The 14,513-nt window shown below is 43.6% G+C and overlaps 1 protein-coding gene across 1 annotated transcript in view; it reads right to left on the bottom strand.

The window, feature by feature from the left end:
* Positions 1–14,513, bottom strand: part of IL27RA (interleukin 27 receptor subunit alpha) — a 40,711-nt gene that overhangs the window by 23,932 nt on the left and 2,266 nt on the right. Inside the window, exon 2 of the mRNA XM_077261828.1 lies at positions 6,878–6,953. Coding sequence (XP_077117943.1) covers positions 6,878–6,947 — 70 coding nt within the window. The 5' untranslated portion in view covers positions 6,948–6,953. The remainder of the gene's footprint in view (positions 1–6,877; positions 6,954–14,513) is intronic.

Genomic DNA, 14,513 nt, shown 5'->3' with positions numbered 1-14,513 from the left:
CCTCTACTAACCTACCTTTGCCTGACATTTCCATTTCTGTGTGTGGTTCTACCATTACTCCCAAGCAACATGCCCGCTGCCTTGGGGTCATACTTGATTCAGAGCTCACCCCCCTCATTCGATCTCTGGCTCGCTCTTGTTATCTGCACCTCAAAAACATTTCTATAATTCAACCTTTTCTTACTTTCAACTCTGCAAAAACTCTTACTGATGCTCTTATTCATTCCCGTCTGGACTATTGTAACTCTCTACTAATCGGCCTCCCTCTTACCAAACTCTCCCCTCTCCAATCTGTCCTGACTGCTGCAGCCAGGATCATATTCTTCACCAACCGTTACACCGATGCCTCTACCTTGTGCCAGTCATTACACTGGCTACCCATCCACTCCAGAATCCAGTACAAAACTACTACCCTCATCCACAAAGCACTCCATGGCTCAGCACCACCCTTCATCTCCTCCCTGGTCTCAGCCTACCACCCTACCCGTGCTCTCCGTTCTGCTAATAACCTAAGATTCACATCCTCAATAATCAGAACCTCCCGCACCCGCGTCCAGGACTTCTCAAGTGCTGTGCCAATTCTTTGGCGCTACAGAAATAAAATTATTATTATCATTATTATTATATTGAAGGGTCACCCCTGCTGTGGAGGTGCAGGCCCAGGAGCTGAACCACCTCCATGACATTTGCCATGGCAGCTGGGGTCTTATTGAAGGGTCTATTTCATCACACATTTAAGTCCTCAAGAATAATAAAAAAAAAAAAAAGAGGAAAAAATAATAAAAATAAAAAAAATATATAATTTTAAATCATCACTTTTTTATTTCCCAAAAAAATAAAAAATAAACATATTTAGCATCGTCACATCTTTGAAGGTGCAATCTATAAAAATATCAAATCGATAACCTGTACAGAAAATATAAGGAGAAAAATAGTGGAAGCAACAGATTTGCCATTTTGCGGTTACTGCACCTCTCCCCGTGAAAAAAATGCAATAAAAACTGCATGTACCCCCGGATGGTGCCATCTCGCCACACAACAAATATAGCCTTAATACAGTTCTATGCATGAAAAAAATTATAGATCTCAAAAAATATCCCCAAAAATTAGTTTTACCAAGTTCTGGATTTTTTAATAATCAGTAAAATAAAATAAAATAAAATAAAATGCAGCGCCCCAGAGTCCTGGTCGTTGCAGTACTGTGGCTCCGCCGCTAAGGGGGGCTATGGTACGTCTGATGGCACTGAAGGAGTTCATCTGACCAGGTATCACAGACACCAATACATTTCACAGCCGGGCCTCCAGGGGGAGCTAAGGGTTCTATTCACTAGGCCACTCCCCACCATTGTGGGTAAACTGGGGGTCAGGCAGGAAGTTAGATCAGAAAGCTGACTGGGTTGGAACCAGGCAACACCTTGTGGCAGAGGGTGTTGTGGGAGAAGATTCGGTAGGGCCTCTGTCAGGGGTGGGATCCTGACAGAGGCTTGGCAACTTGAGCGAACGTAATGGGACCGTGCCTGCTCAGGATAGCGGCGGTGCCCAAGGAAGGATCAGAAGCGAGATAGATTGTGCTGAGTGAGAAACGAGATCAAAGCAATAAGGAGAATACCAGTAGGGGTCATGCTGTAAGACCGAGGCAACATCCTACTGAGGCGCACAACCGGCGGCCGGAAAGCCGAGGGAGTATTACAATATTCAGCTTCAAGCAATACTCTAAACAGCGGCAGGACAGTCAGTCTAAGGCGGGCTGTCTCACCAAAATCACCTATGCAGTCTTGGGGGGCAACTTGTGGAGAGGGGTGACTCTAGGGTCCCGGAAGAGCTCCGAGCCTACCCGTCAAACGGGTGCCGTCCCAACCGTAACATCAGGGAGGGACGGAGGATTAGCAGAACATCATCTAATCGAGTTGTGAGGGAACTTAAGAAACAGACACAACAGTTGTGGGGACTTTCCGTAAGCACAGCAGGGAAGGACCGCAACACCTAGCGCTAGAAGGAAGGCACAGATTTCCACCTGCTAAGAGAACTCTGGAGGTGCCATTGGACCGGCCGGACTTGCGCAGCCTGGTTATCCGGATTCCGGACTGAGGACCCAGAGATCTTCAGTAAAGAGGTAAAGAGACTGCAACCTGGTGTCCTCGTTATTTACTGCACTGCATCACTATAGCTATAACTTGGCGTCACGAACAGGATCTACTTAAGCCTGAAGAATCAGGTCATGTGTGCCTTGGAACTGTGATTTACTGTGCTTGGACTGTACTTTATTGCAAAGACTGTGCCGCGCCACTTGCCGCCAAAATCCGCCATTACAGCGCTGAGGAGAGCGCAGGAGAAGAAGAGAGGCGTGGAGTGGGCGTAAACAAGCTGGAGAGCGCGAAAGACAATGGCCGCCCAGTCTAAATATTTCTGCACTGTGAGGACGTGTCCGTCAGCAGCCGAGATCCGCCTCCTAATCCTCAATGGAGGGCGGAGACAACGAAAACGAAACCGCCCACGAAGGAGAGAGCGGGAAAAGGACCAGGAAGAAGGAGTGAGCGACATGGAGGACGCCATGGCGAGCCGCCCGGAGACGGAGCGTGGGGTCGGAGCAGAGGACTCCCCCAGCCACCCGGAGGGGCACCGCAACCAGGCCTCCACCACTGATGCTGAATTCCTGCAGGCCGGAGTGGACAAGCTCAGCGACTGACCCCGGCGGACGCAGCTGAGCACTGAGGCCGGGTGGAAGAAGGCCATCATCAGGAGCCTCACCAGATATCTGTCGGCAGCCTCATCTGGTCCGGAGCAGGAAAGAAATCCCAGCGCTCCAAAGCTGGAAAGCAAGGCCCTGCCGGGAAGGGGTATGCTGCGAGCAGAGATGACAACGTCGCAGCACAAGGCCCCGCAACCAGCGTTCCAGACCCCAGCGGAGACGGAGCAGATCGGCACCGGAGGGACCGCATCTGAAGCAGGTATGAAGGACGACCCTGCCCTGACGACCGACACCACTCCAGTGACTGCTAGTGCCGCAACTGCTGACTCCATTCCAGTGACTGATCTTGCAGCAGCCGCTACCTCTGCTGCAGCAAATGCCCATACTCAAGCTGCGCAGACCTCCATCGCTGCGCCCGATTTAACAGTACATGCAAGACGGGTTAACGGCGTTTGTCCAGCACTGGGTGTAACCCTGGACCTCACTTTTCCCAGGCCAAGAAGGGTTAAGTGCCAGGTGCCGCCCTGGAAGCCGTCCAACTAAACCTCGGAAACCTGAAACTGTAAATAGTTAACTGTTTGTTTCCTGCTGTTTTGCTGCTAAAACCCGTCCAGGGTTAACTCTTAAAGGGATCCCTTTGTTGACCCGGGATCCCTATTGCTCTTTGGTTGTTTTTCTACTTTTTGTTTTCTGTTGAAAAGAACTGCCGCAATCATGAACAGTGCATGATACAAACTGCTTGTAAATAGTTTGCACCTTCTTAAAGGTGCTCCCTACTGGTTTTACTTAAAGAAGGACTCTTTGCGAAGATACCGCACCGGAGCCTTTGCTGAGTACGGACTGGTAGCTTGAGAAGATGTGCTACCTCATAGAGACTTGATCCCCTCTTAAAGGGGATGTCCACGTATTGCGTTGATGAACCGTATTGCCTTAAGACAGTTGGGTGGCAATAATGTCTTGAAAAAGAGAAAGTGATAATGCTGATATGTTAGAGTTAAATGTACCTAGCTGGTTAAATGGGAAAAATGTTCAATAATGTTAATAGAAGGATGAGGACAGGAAGTGAACCCGTAGGGGTTAGTGGTGAGTCCTTAGGAGCCAGATAGAGATGGCTCAGTGATTCCAAACAAAGTGAATGTTATGTTCTATACTGTGTATAGTAGTTGAAAAGGCAGTAGGCCCGGGCTGAAAGGGGCGGTCCTGTAAAGAAAGGAGAGGCAGTAGGTCTGGAGCCGTTAGGACAGGCGGTCCTGCAGATTTAAAGAAGGAGTATGAAGTTAATTGCCTTATAATGTGTTATAAGAAGGTCTTTAATGGATTTAGAGTGTACATCCCTAAAGGCAATGTTAAGTTATTGTTCAACAATTTTGTACTTAAAAAATCAAATGGTTACCTTAAGCAAATGGACATATCGATATTCAATTGTATAACAGTACATATCAATTATATACTATGTCCCTGATCAAGGAAAAAATGCGTATATGTTCAACGCCATGAACTGATAATCATATAAAAACAGAGTGCGTATAAAGAACCAATTATAATATAATTTTATTGAAAAAACCAAAAGATGAGGGAAAAACAAATCCCTCACAAACACAAAATATATCTAAAAACACCTAATAATAACATGTATGCTGTAGTGATGAGCCAATAGAAAGTTAGTGGCACCACTCTGAGTGTGTGTATATGACAAAGCAAAAAATCACTGACCTGCAGTACCATACATTAAATAACACAATCAAGTACTCTAACAGAACATACTAGAGATAGACTAGCACCGCATGTACCGCAATAGCAAGGCAACTTTAACAAGTGTAACTAAGTCCCATATACGATCAATGCGGTGCTAATAAACAAAGCTGCAGCAGGCAAACAAATCAGAATATGAGAAGATACATTACCAGAAACACTCAGAAGATGGTGCCACCACCCCTACGCGCGTTTCGGCGGCGTGCCTTCGTCAGGGGAAGACTTCCCCTGACGAAGGCACGCCGCCGAAACGCGCGTAGGGGTGGTGGCACCATCTTCTGAGTGTTTCTGGTAATGTATCTTCTCATATTCTGATTTGTTTGCCTGCTGCAGCTTTGTTTATTAGCACCGCATTGATCGTATATGGGACTTAGTTACACTTGTTAAAGTTGCCTTGCTATTGCGGTACATGCGGTGCTAGTCTATCTCTAGTATGTTCTGTTAGAGTACTTGATTGTGTTATTTAATGTATGGTACTGCAGGTCAGTGATTTTTTGCTTTGTCATATACACACACTCAGAGTGGTGCCACTAACTTTCTATTGGCTCATCACTACAGCAATTTTGTACTTAGTAGAATACCCGGTTGGGTAAAAGAAAGTTATCTATAGCATGTTGCTATAATATTTAACCATGTTTTGTAACGTTCAAGTGTCCTCACCTCCCATAAAGGGAAGCTTGTTTAAATATGCTTACTGTTATTGCACTCACAAAAATTGTATGTCTTTTTGCTAACCTGTATTGTTGTTTTCTTCCCAGTCCCGGAGTACTGGATTTAACCGGGGGGGAGTGCAGCGCCCCAAAGTCCTGGTCGTTGCAGTACTGTGGCTCCGCCGCTAAGGGGGGCTATGGTACGTCTGATGGCACTGAAGGAGTTCATCTGACCAGGTATCACAGACACCAATACATTTCACAGTCGGGCCTCCAGGGGGAGCTAAGGGTTCTATTCACTAGGCCACTCCCCACCATTGTGGGTAAACTGGGGGTCAGGCAGGAAGTTAGATCAGAAAGCTGACTGGGTTGGAACCAGGCAACACCTTGTGGCAGAGGGTGATGTGGGAGAAGATTCGGTAGGGTCTCTGTCAGGGGTGGGATCCTGACAGAGGCTTGGCAACTTGAGCGAACGTAACGGGACCGTGCCTGCTCAGGATAGCGGCGGTGCCCAAGGAAGGATCAGAAGCGAGATAGATTGTGCTGAGTGAGAAACGAGATCAAAGCAATAAGGAGAATGCCAGTAGGGGTCGTGCTGTAAGACCGAAGCAACATCCTACTGAGGCGCACAACCAGCGGCCGGAACGCCGAGGGAGTATTACAATATTCAGCTTCAAGCAATACTCTAAACAGCGGCAGGACAGTCAGTCTAAGGCGGGCTGTCTCACCTAAATCACCTATGCAGTCTTGGGGGGCAACTTGTGGAGAGGGGTGACTCTAGGGTCCCGGAAGAGCTCCGAGCCTACCCGTCAAACGGGTGCCGTCCCAACCGTAACATCAGGGAGGGACGGAGGATTAGCAGGACATCATCTAATCGAGTTGTGAGGGAACTTAAGAAACGGACACAACAGTTGTGGGGACTTTCCGTAAGCACAGCAGGGAAGGACCGCAACACATAGCGCTAGAAGGAAGGCACAGATTTCCACCTGCTAAGAGAACTCTGGAGGTGCCATTGGACCGGCCGGACTTGCGCAGCCTGGTTATCCGGATTCCGGACTGAGGACCCAGAGATCTTCAGTAAAGAGGTAAAGAGACTGCAACCTGGTGTCCTCGTTATTTACTGCACTGCATCACTACACCATCATCTACCCACATCTATCACTGTACGCCCCTCGGCAGGGTCACGGACCGGGTCTAGCCACCGTGACAACCCCAGAGCAGAGACTCACAGGCCCGGTACCGGGTACCCCTCGGCCCTGCGGCAGTGGGGGCGCTATATAAAACATTGGAGCTTTTCCTATTTTACAGTTCATTAAAAGAAAAAATAGACGGTGTCATCCAAAAATACAACTCGTACCGTAAACAACAAGTCATTATATGTCTATGTCGAAGAAAACACTAAAACATTACGGTTATTGGAAAAAGAGTACAGGAAAAAGTCGAGTGCAAAAATGAAAAATTGCAAAGTCAAAAATGGGTTAAGCATCTTGCAATTCCATGACTGCAGTGCAGAGCAAGAAAAGTGACAAAGTTATTGTCTTGGGAGCTGCTCCTGGGTGTTTTGGCTTTGAAGGACGGGGTCAAGAACTTTGTAGACAAGGAGCAGAACATTTTTTTGGGTGTGAAAGGAAACTGGACAACCCAGAGGAAGCCAATGTAAGAACATCAGTGGCCACAACAGGATGGGTAGGGGGGCAGCTGTGGAAGAACATAGACATCACATAGACAGATGGTCCGAGGTGATTAGTGTTCAAAGGTAAGAGGGAGTAAAGGAATTATACCTTACCATACATATAGGAGAGATTCAGCACCAGGAGACCCCAGAAAAGAGAAAGGACCCCACGCCTGTACGACATTCCACCCTGAGAAATGGATCGTTACATAATATATATTACATGACATACACAATTCAATCCTAAGCAGGTGAACATACAAAATATAACAGTAACCTGCTGATTGTGAACCACTGGAGGTCCATGGAGGACTGACGTATAGCCAAACAGGATAAAGGTCTCAATTAGAGACTCCTGGTACCAAGCACCTTATATCTCCCCCTATTACTCCATATCTCCTCCTATTACTCCATATATCCCCCTATATCTCCTCCTATTACTCCATATATCCTCCCTATATCTCCTCCTATTACTCCATATATCCTCCTATATCTCCTCCTATTACTCCATATATCCTCCCTATATCTCCTCCTATTACTCCATATATCCTCCTATATCTCCTCCTATTACTCCATATATCCCCCCTATATCTCCCCCTATTACTCCATATATCCTCCTATATCTCCCCCTATTACTCCATATATCCTCCCTATATCTCCCCCTATTACTCCATATATCCTCCCTATATCTCCCCCTATTACTCCATATATCCTCCTATATCTCCTCCTATTACTCCATATATCCCCCTATATCTCCTCCTATTACTCCATATATCCTCCCTATATCTCCTCCTATTACTCCATATATCTCCCTATATCTCCTCCTATTACTCCATATATCCTCCTATATCTCCCCCTATTACTCCATATATCCTCTCTATATCTCCTCCTATTACTCCATATATCCTCCCTATATCTCCTCCTATTACTCCATATATCCTCCTATATCTCCTCCTATTACTCCATATATCCTCCTATATCTCCCCCTATTACTCCATATATCCCCCCTATATCTCCCCCTATTACTCCATATATCCTCCTATATCTCCTCCTATTACTCCATATATCCTCCCTATATCTCCCCCTATTACTCCATATATCCTCCTATATCTCCCCCTATTACTCCATATATCCTCCCTATATCTCCTCCTATTACTCCATATATCCTCCCTATATCTCCTCCTATTACTCCATATATCCTCCTATATCTCCTCCTATTACTCCATATATCCTCCTATATCTCCCCCTATTACTCCATATATCCCCCCTATATCTCCCCCTATTACTCCATATATCCTCCTATATCTCCTCCTATTACTCCATATATCCTCCCTATATCTCCCCCTATTACTCCATATATCCTCCCTATATCTCCTCCTATTACTCCATATATCCTCCTATATCTCCCCCTATTACTCCATATATCCCCTATATCTCCTCCTATTACTCCATATATCCTCCTATATCTCCTCCTATTACTCCATATATCCTCCTATATCTCCTCCTATTACTCCATATATCCTCCTATATCTCCTCCGATTACTCCATATATCCTCCTATATCTCCTCCTATTACTCCATATATCCTCCTATATCTCCTCCTATTACTCCATATATCCTCCCTATATCTCCCCCTATTACTCCATATATCCTCCTATATCTCCTCCTATTACTCCATATATCCCCCTATATCTCCTCCTATTACTCCATATATCCTCCTATATCTCCTCCTATTACTCCATATATCCTCCTATATCTCCCCCTATTACTCCATATATCCCCCCTATATCTCCCCCTATTACTCCATATATCCTCCTATATCTCCTCCTATTACTCCATATATCCTCCCTATATCTCCCCCTATTACTCCATATATCCTCCCTATATCTCCTCCTATTACTCCATATATCCTCCTATATCTCCCCCTATTACTCCATATATCCCCTATATCTCCTCCTATTACTCCATATATCCTCCTATATCTCCTCCTATTACTCCATATATCCTCCTATATCTCCTCCTATTACTCCATATATCCTCCTATATCTCCTCCGATTACTCCATATATCCTCCTATATCTCCTCCTATTACTCCATATATCCTCCTATATCTCCTCCTATTACTCCATATATCCTCCCTATATCTCCCCCTATTACTCCATATATCCCCTATATCTCCTCCTATTACTCCATATATCCTCCTATATCTCCTCCTATTACTCCATATATCCTCCTATATCTCCTCCTATTACTCCATATATCCTCCTATATCTCCTCCGATTACTCCATATATCCTCCTATATCTCCTCCTATTACTCCATATATCCCCCTATATCTCCTCCTATTACTCCATATATCCTCCCTATATCTCCTCCTATTACTCCATATATCCTCCTATATCTCCTCCTATTACTCCATATATCCTCCCTATATCTCCTCCTATTACTCCATATATCCTCCTATATCTCCTCCTATTACTCCATATATCCCCCCTATATCTCCCCCTATTACTCCATATATCCTCCTATATCTCCCCCTATTACTCCATATATCCTCCCTATATCTCCCCCTATTACTCCATATATCCTCCCTATATCTCCCCCTATTACTCCATATATCCTCCTATATCTCCTCCTATTACTCCATATATCCCCCTATATCTCCTCCTATTACTCCATATATCCTCCCTATATCTCCTCCTATTACTCCATATATCTCCCTATATCTCCTCCTATTACTCCATATATCCTCCTATATCTCCCCCTATTACTCCATATATCCTCTCTATATCTCCTCCTATTACTCCATATATCCTCCCTATATCTCCTCCTATTACTCCATATATCCTCCTATATCTCCTCCTATTACTCCATATATCCTCCTATATCTCCCCCTATTACTCCATATATCCCCCCTATATCTCCCCCTATTACTCCATATATCCTCCTATATCTCCTCCTATTACTCCATATATCCTCCCTATATCTCCCCCTATTACTCCATATATCCTCCTATATCTCCCCCTATTACTCCATATATCCTCCCTATATCTCCTCCTATTACTCCATATATCCTCCCTATATCTCCTCCTATTACTCCATATATCCTCCTATATCTCCTCCTATTACTCCATATATCCTCCTATATCTCCCCCTATTACTCCATATATCCCCCCTATATCTCCCCCTATTACTCCATATATCCTCCTATATCTCCTCCTATTACTCCATATATCCTCCCTATATCTCCCCCTATTACTCCATATATCCTCCCTATATCTCCTCCTATTACTCCATATATCCTCCTATATCTCCCCCTATTACTCCATATATCCCCTATATCTCCTCCTATTACTCCATATATCCTCCTATATCTCCTCCTATTACTCCATATATCCTCCTATATCTCCTCCTATTACTCCATATATCCCCCTATATCTCCTCCTATTACTCCATATATCCCCCTATATCTCCTCCTATTACTCCATATATCCTCCCTATATCTCCCCCTATTACTCCATATATCCCCCTATATCTCCTCCTATTACCCCATATATCCTCCTATATCTCCTCCTATTACTCCATATATCCTCCCTATATCTCCCCCTATTACTCCATATATCCTCCTATATCTCCCCCTATTACTCCATATATCCTCCTATATCTCCTCCTATTACTCCATATATCCTCCCTATATCTCCCCCTATTACTCCATATATCCTCCTATATCTCCTCCTATTACTCCATATATCCCCCTATATCTCCTCCTATTACCCCATATATCCTCCCTATATCTCCCCCTATTACTCCATATATCCTCCCTATATCTCCTCCTATTACTCCATATATCCTCCCTATATCTCCTCCTATTACTCCATATATCCTCCCTATATCTCCCCCTATTACTCCATATAACCTCCTATATCTCCTCCTATTACTCCATATATCCTCCTATATCTCCTCCTATTACTCCATATATCCTCCCTATATCTCCCCCTATTACTCCATATAACCTCCTATATCTCCTCCTATTACTCCATATATCCCCTATATCTCCTCCTATTACTCCATATATCCTCCTATATCTCCCCCTATTACTCCATATATCCTCCTATATCTCCTCCTATTACTCCATATATCCTCCATATATATCCTCCTATTACCCCATATATCCTCATATATCTCCTCCTATTACTCCATATATCCCCCTATATCTCCTCCTATTACTCCATATATCCTCCCATATATCACTCCTATTACTCCATATATCCTCCTATATCTCCTCCTATTACTCCATATATCCTCCTATATCTCCTCCTATTACTCCATATATCATCCATATATCTCCTCCTATTACTCCATATATCCTCCCTATATCTCCTCCTATTACTCCATATATCCTCCCTATATCTCCCCCTATTACTCCATATATCCTCCCTATATCTCCCCCTATTACTCCATATATCCTCCCTATATCTCCTCCTATTACTCCATATATCCTCCCTATATCTCCCCCTATTACTCCATATATCCTCCCTATATCTCTCCTCCTATTACTCCATATATCCTCCCTATATCTTCCCCCTATTACTCCATATATCCTCCCTATATCTCCTCCTATTACTCCATATATCCTCCCTATATCTCCCCCTATTACTCCATATATCCTCCCTATATCTCCTCCTATTACTCCATATATCCTCCCTATATCTCCCCCTATTACTCCATATATCCTCCCTATATCTCTCCTCCTATTACTCCATATATCCTCCCTATATCTTCCCCCTATTACTCCATATATCCTCCCTATATCTCCTCCTATTACTCCATATATCCTCCTATATCTCCTCCTATTACTCCATATATCCTCCCTATATCTCCTCCTATTACTCCATATATCCCCCCTACATCTCCTCCTATTACTCCATATATCCTCCCTATATATCCTCCTATTACTCCATATATCCTCCCTATAGCTCCCCCTATTACTCCATATATCCTCCCTATATCTCCTCCTATTACTCCATATATCCTCCTATATCTCCCCCTATTACTCCATATATCCTCCTATATCTCCTCCTATTACTCCATATATCCCCCTATATCTCCTCCTATTACTCCATATATCCTCCCTATATCTCCTCCTATTACTCTATATATCCTCCCTATATCTCCTCCTATTACTCCATATATCCCCCTATATCTCCTCCTATTACTCCATATATCCCCCTATATCTCCTCCTATTACTCCATATATCCTCCCTATATCTCCCCCTATTACCCCATATATCCTCCCTATATCTCCCCCTATTACTCCATATATCCTTCCTATATCTCCTCCTATTACTCCATATATCCTTCCTATATCTCCTCCTATTACTCCATATATCCCCCTATATCTCCTCCTATTACTCCATATATCCTCCCTATATCTCCCCCTATTACCCCATATATCCTCCCTATATATCTCCCTATTACTCCATATATCCTCCCTATATCTCCCCCTATTACTCCATATATCCCCCTATATCTCCTCCTATTACTCCATATATCCTCCCTATATCTCCCCCTATTACCCCATATATCCTCCCTATATATCCCCCTATTACTCCATATATCCTCCCTATATCTCCCATTACTCCATATATCCTCCCTATACCTCCCCCTATTACTCCATATATCCTCCTATATCTCCTCCTATTACTCCATATATCCTCCTATATCTCCTCCTATTACTCCATATATCCTCCCTATACCTCCCCCTATTACTCCATATATCCTCCTATATCTCCTCCTATTACTCCATATATCCCCATATATCTCCCCCTATTACTCCATATATCCTCCTATATCTCCCCTATTACTCCATATATCCTCCCTATATCTCTCCTCCTATTACTCCATATATCCTCCCTATATCTCCTCCTATTACTCCATATATCCCCCTATATCTCCTCCTATTACTCCATATATCCTCCCTATATCTCCTCCTATTACTCCATACATCCTCCCTATATCTCCTCCTATTACTCCATATATCCCCTATATCTCCTCCTATTACTCCATATATCCTCCCTATATCTCCTCCTATTACCCCATATATCCTCCTATATCTCCCCCTATTACTCCATATATCCCCCTATATCTCCTCCTATTACTCCATATATCCTCCCTATATCTCCTCCTATTACTCCATATATCCTCCTATATCTCCTCCTATTACTCCATATATCCTCCTATATCTCCTCCTATTACTCCATATATCCCCCTATATCTCCCCGTATTACTCCATATATCCTCCCTATATCTCCTCCTATTACTCCATATATCCTCCCAATATCTCCTCCCATTACTCCATATATCCTCCCTATATCTCCCCCTATTACTCCATATATCCTCCTATATCTCCTCCTATTACTCCATATATCCCCCTATATCTCCTCCTATTACTCCATATATCCTCCCTATATCTCCTCCTATTACTCCATATATCCCCTATATCTCCCCCTATTACTCCATATATCCTCCCTATATCTCCTCCTATTACTCCATATATCCTCCTATATCTCCTCCTATTACCCCATATATCCTCCCTATATCTCCTCCTATTACCCCATATATCCTCCCTATATCTCCTCCTATTACCCCATATATCCTCCCTATATCTCCTCCTATTACTCCATATATCCTCCCTATATCTCCTCCTATTACTCCATATATCCTCCTATATCTCCTCCTATTACCCCATATATCCTCCCTATATCTCCTCCTATTACCCCATATATCCTCCCTATATCCCCTCCTATTACTCCATATATCCTCCCTAAATCTCCTCCTATTACTAGATATATCCTCCCTATATCTCCTCCTATTACTCCATATATCCTCCCTATATCTCCTCCTATTACTCCATATATCCTCGTATATCTCCTCCTATTACTCCATATATCCTCCCTATATCTCCTCCTATTACTCCATATATCCTCCCTATATCTCCTCCTATTACTCCATATATCCTCCCTATCTCCTCCTATTACTCCATATATCCTCCTATATCTCCTCCTATTACTCCATATATCCTCCTATATCTCCTCCTATTACTCCATATATCCCCCTATATCTCCTCCTATTACTCCATATATCCTCCCTATATCTCCTCCTATTACTCCATATATCCCCTATATCTCCTCCTATTACTCCACATATCCTCCCTATATCTCCTCCTATTACTCCATATATCCTCCCTATATCTCCTCCTATTACTCCATATATCCTCCTATATCTCCTCCTATTACTCCATATATCATCCCTATATCTCCTCCTATTACTCCATATATCCCCCTATATCTCCTCCTATTACTCCATATATCCCCCCTATATCTCCTCCTATTACTCCATATATCCTCCCTATATCTCCTCCTATTAATCCATATATCCTCCCTATATCTCCTCCTATTACTCCATATATCCCCCCTATATCTCCTCCTATTACTCCATATATCCTCCCTATATCTCCTCCTATTACTCCATATATCCTCCCTATATCTCCTCCTATTACTCCATATATCCCCTATATCTCCTCCTATTACCCCATATATCCTCCCTATATCTCCTCCTATTACTCCATATATCCTCCCTATATCTCCTCCTATTACTCCATATATCCTCCTATATCTCCTCCTATTACTCCATGTATCCTCCTATATCTCCTCCTATTACTCCATATATCCTCCTATATCTCCTCCTATTACTC

Source organism: Ranitomeya variabilis, chromosome 5 (genome assembly GCF_051348905.1).
Source record: "Ranitomeya variabilis isolate aRanVar5 chromosome 5, aRanVar5.hap1, whole genome shotgun sequence".
Classification (NCBI taxonomy): Eukaryota; Metazoa; Chordata; class Amphibia; order Anura; family Dendrobatidae; genus Ranitomeya; species Ranitomeya variabilis.
The sequence above is the reverse complement of the archived record's forward strand: the minus strand, read 5'-3'. Positions and strand labels throughout refer to the sequence as shown.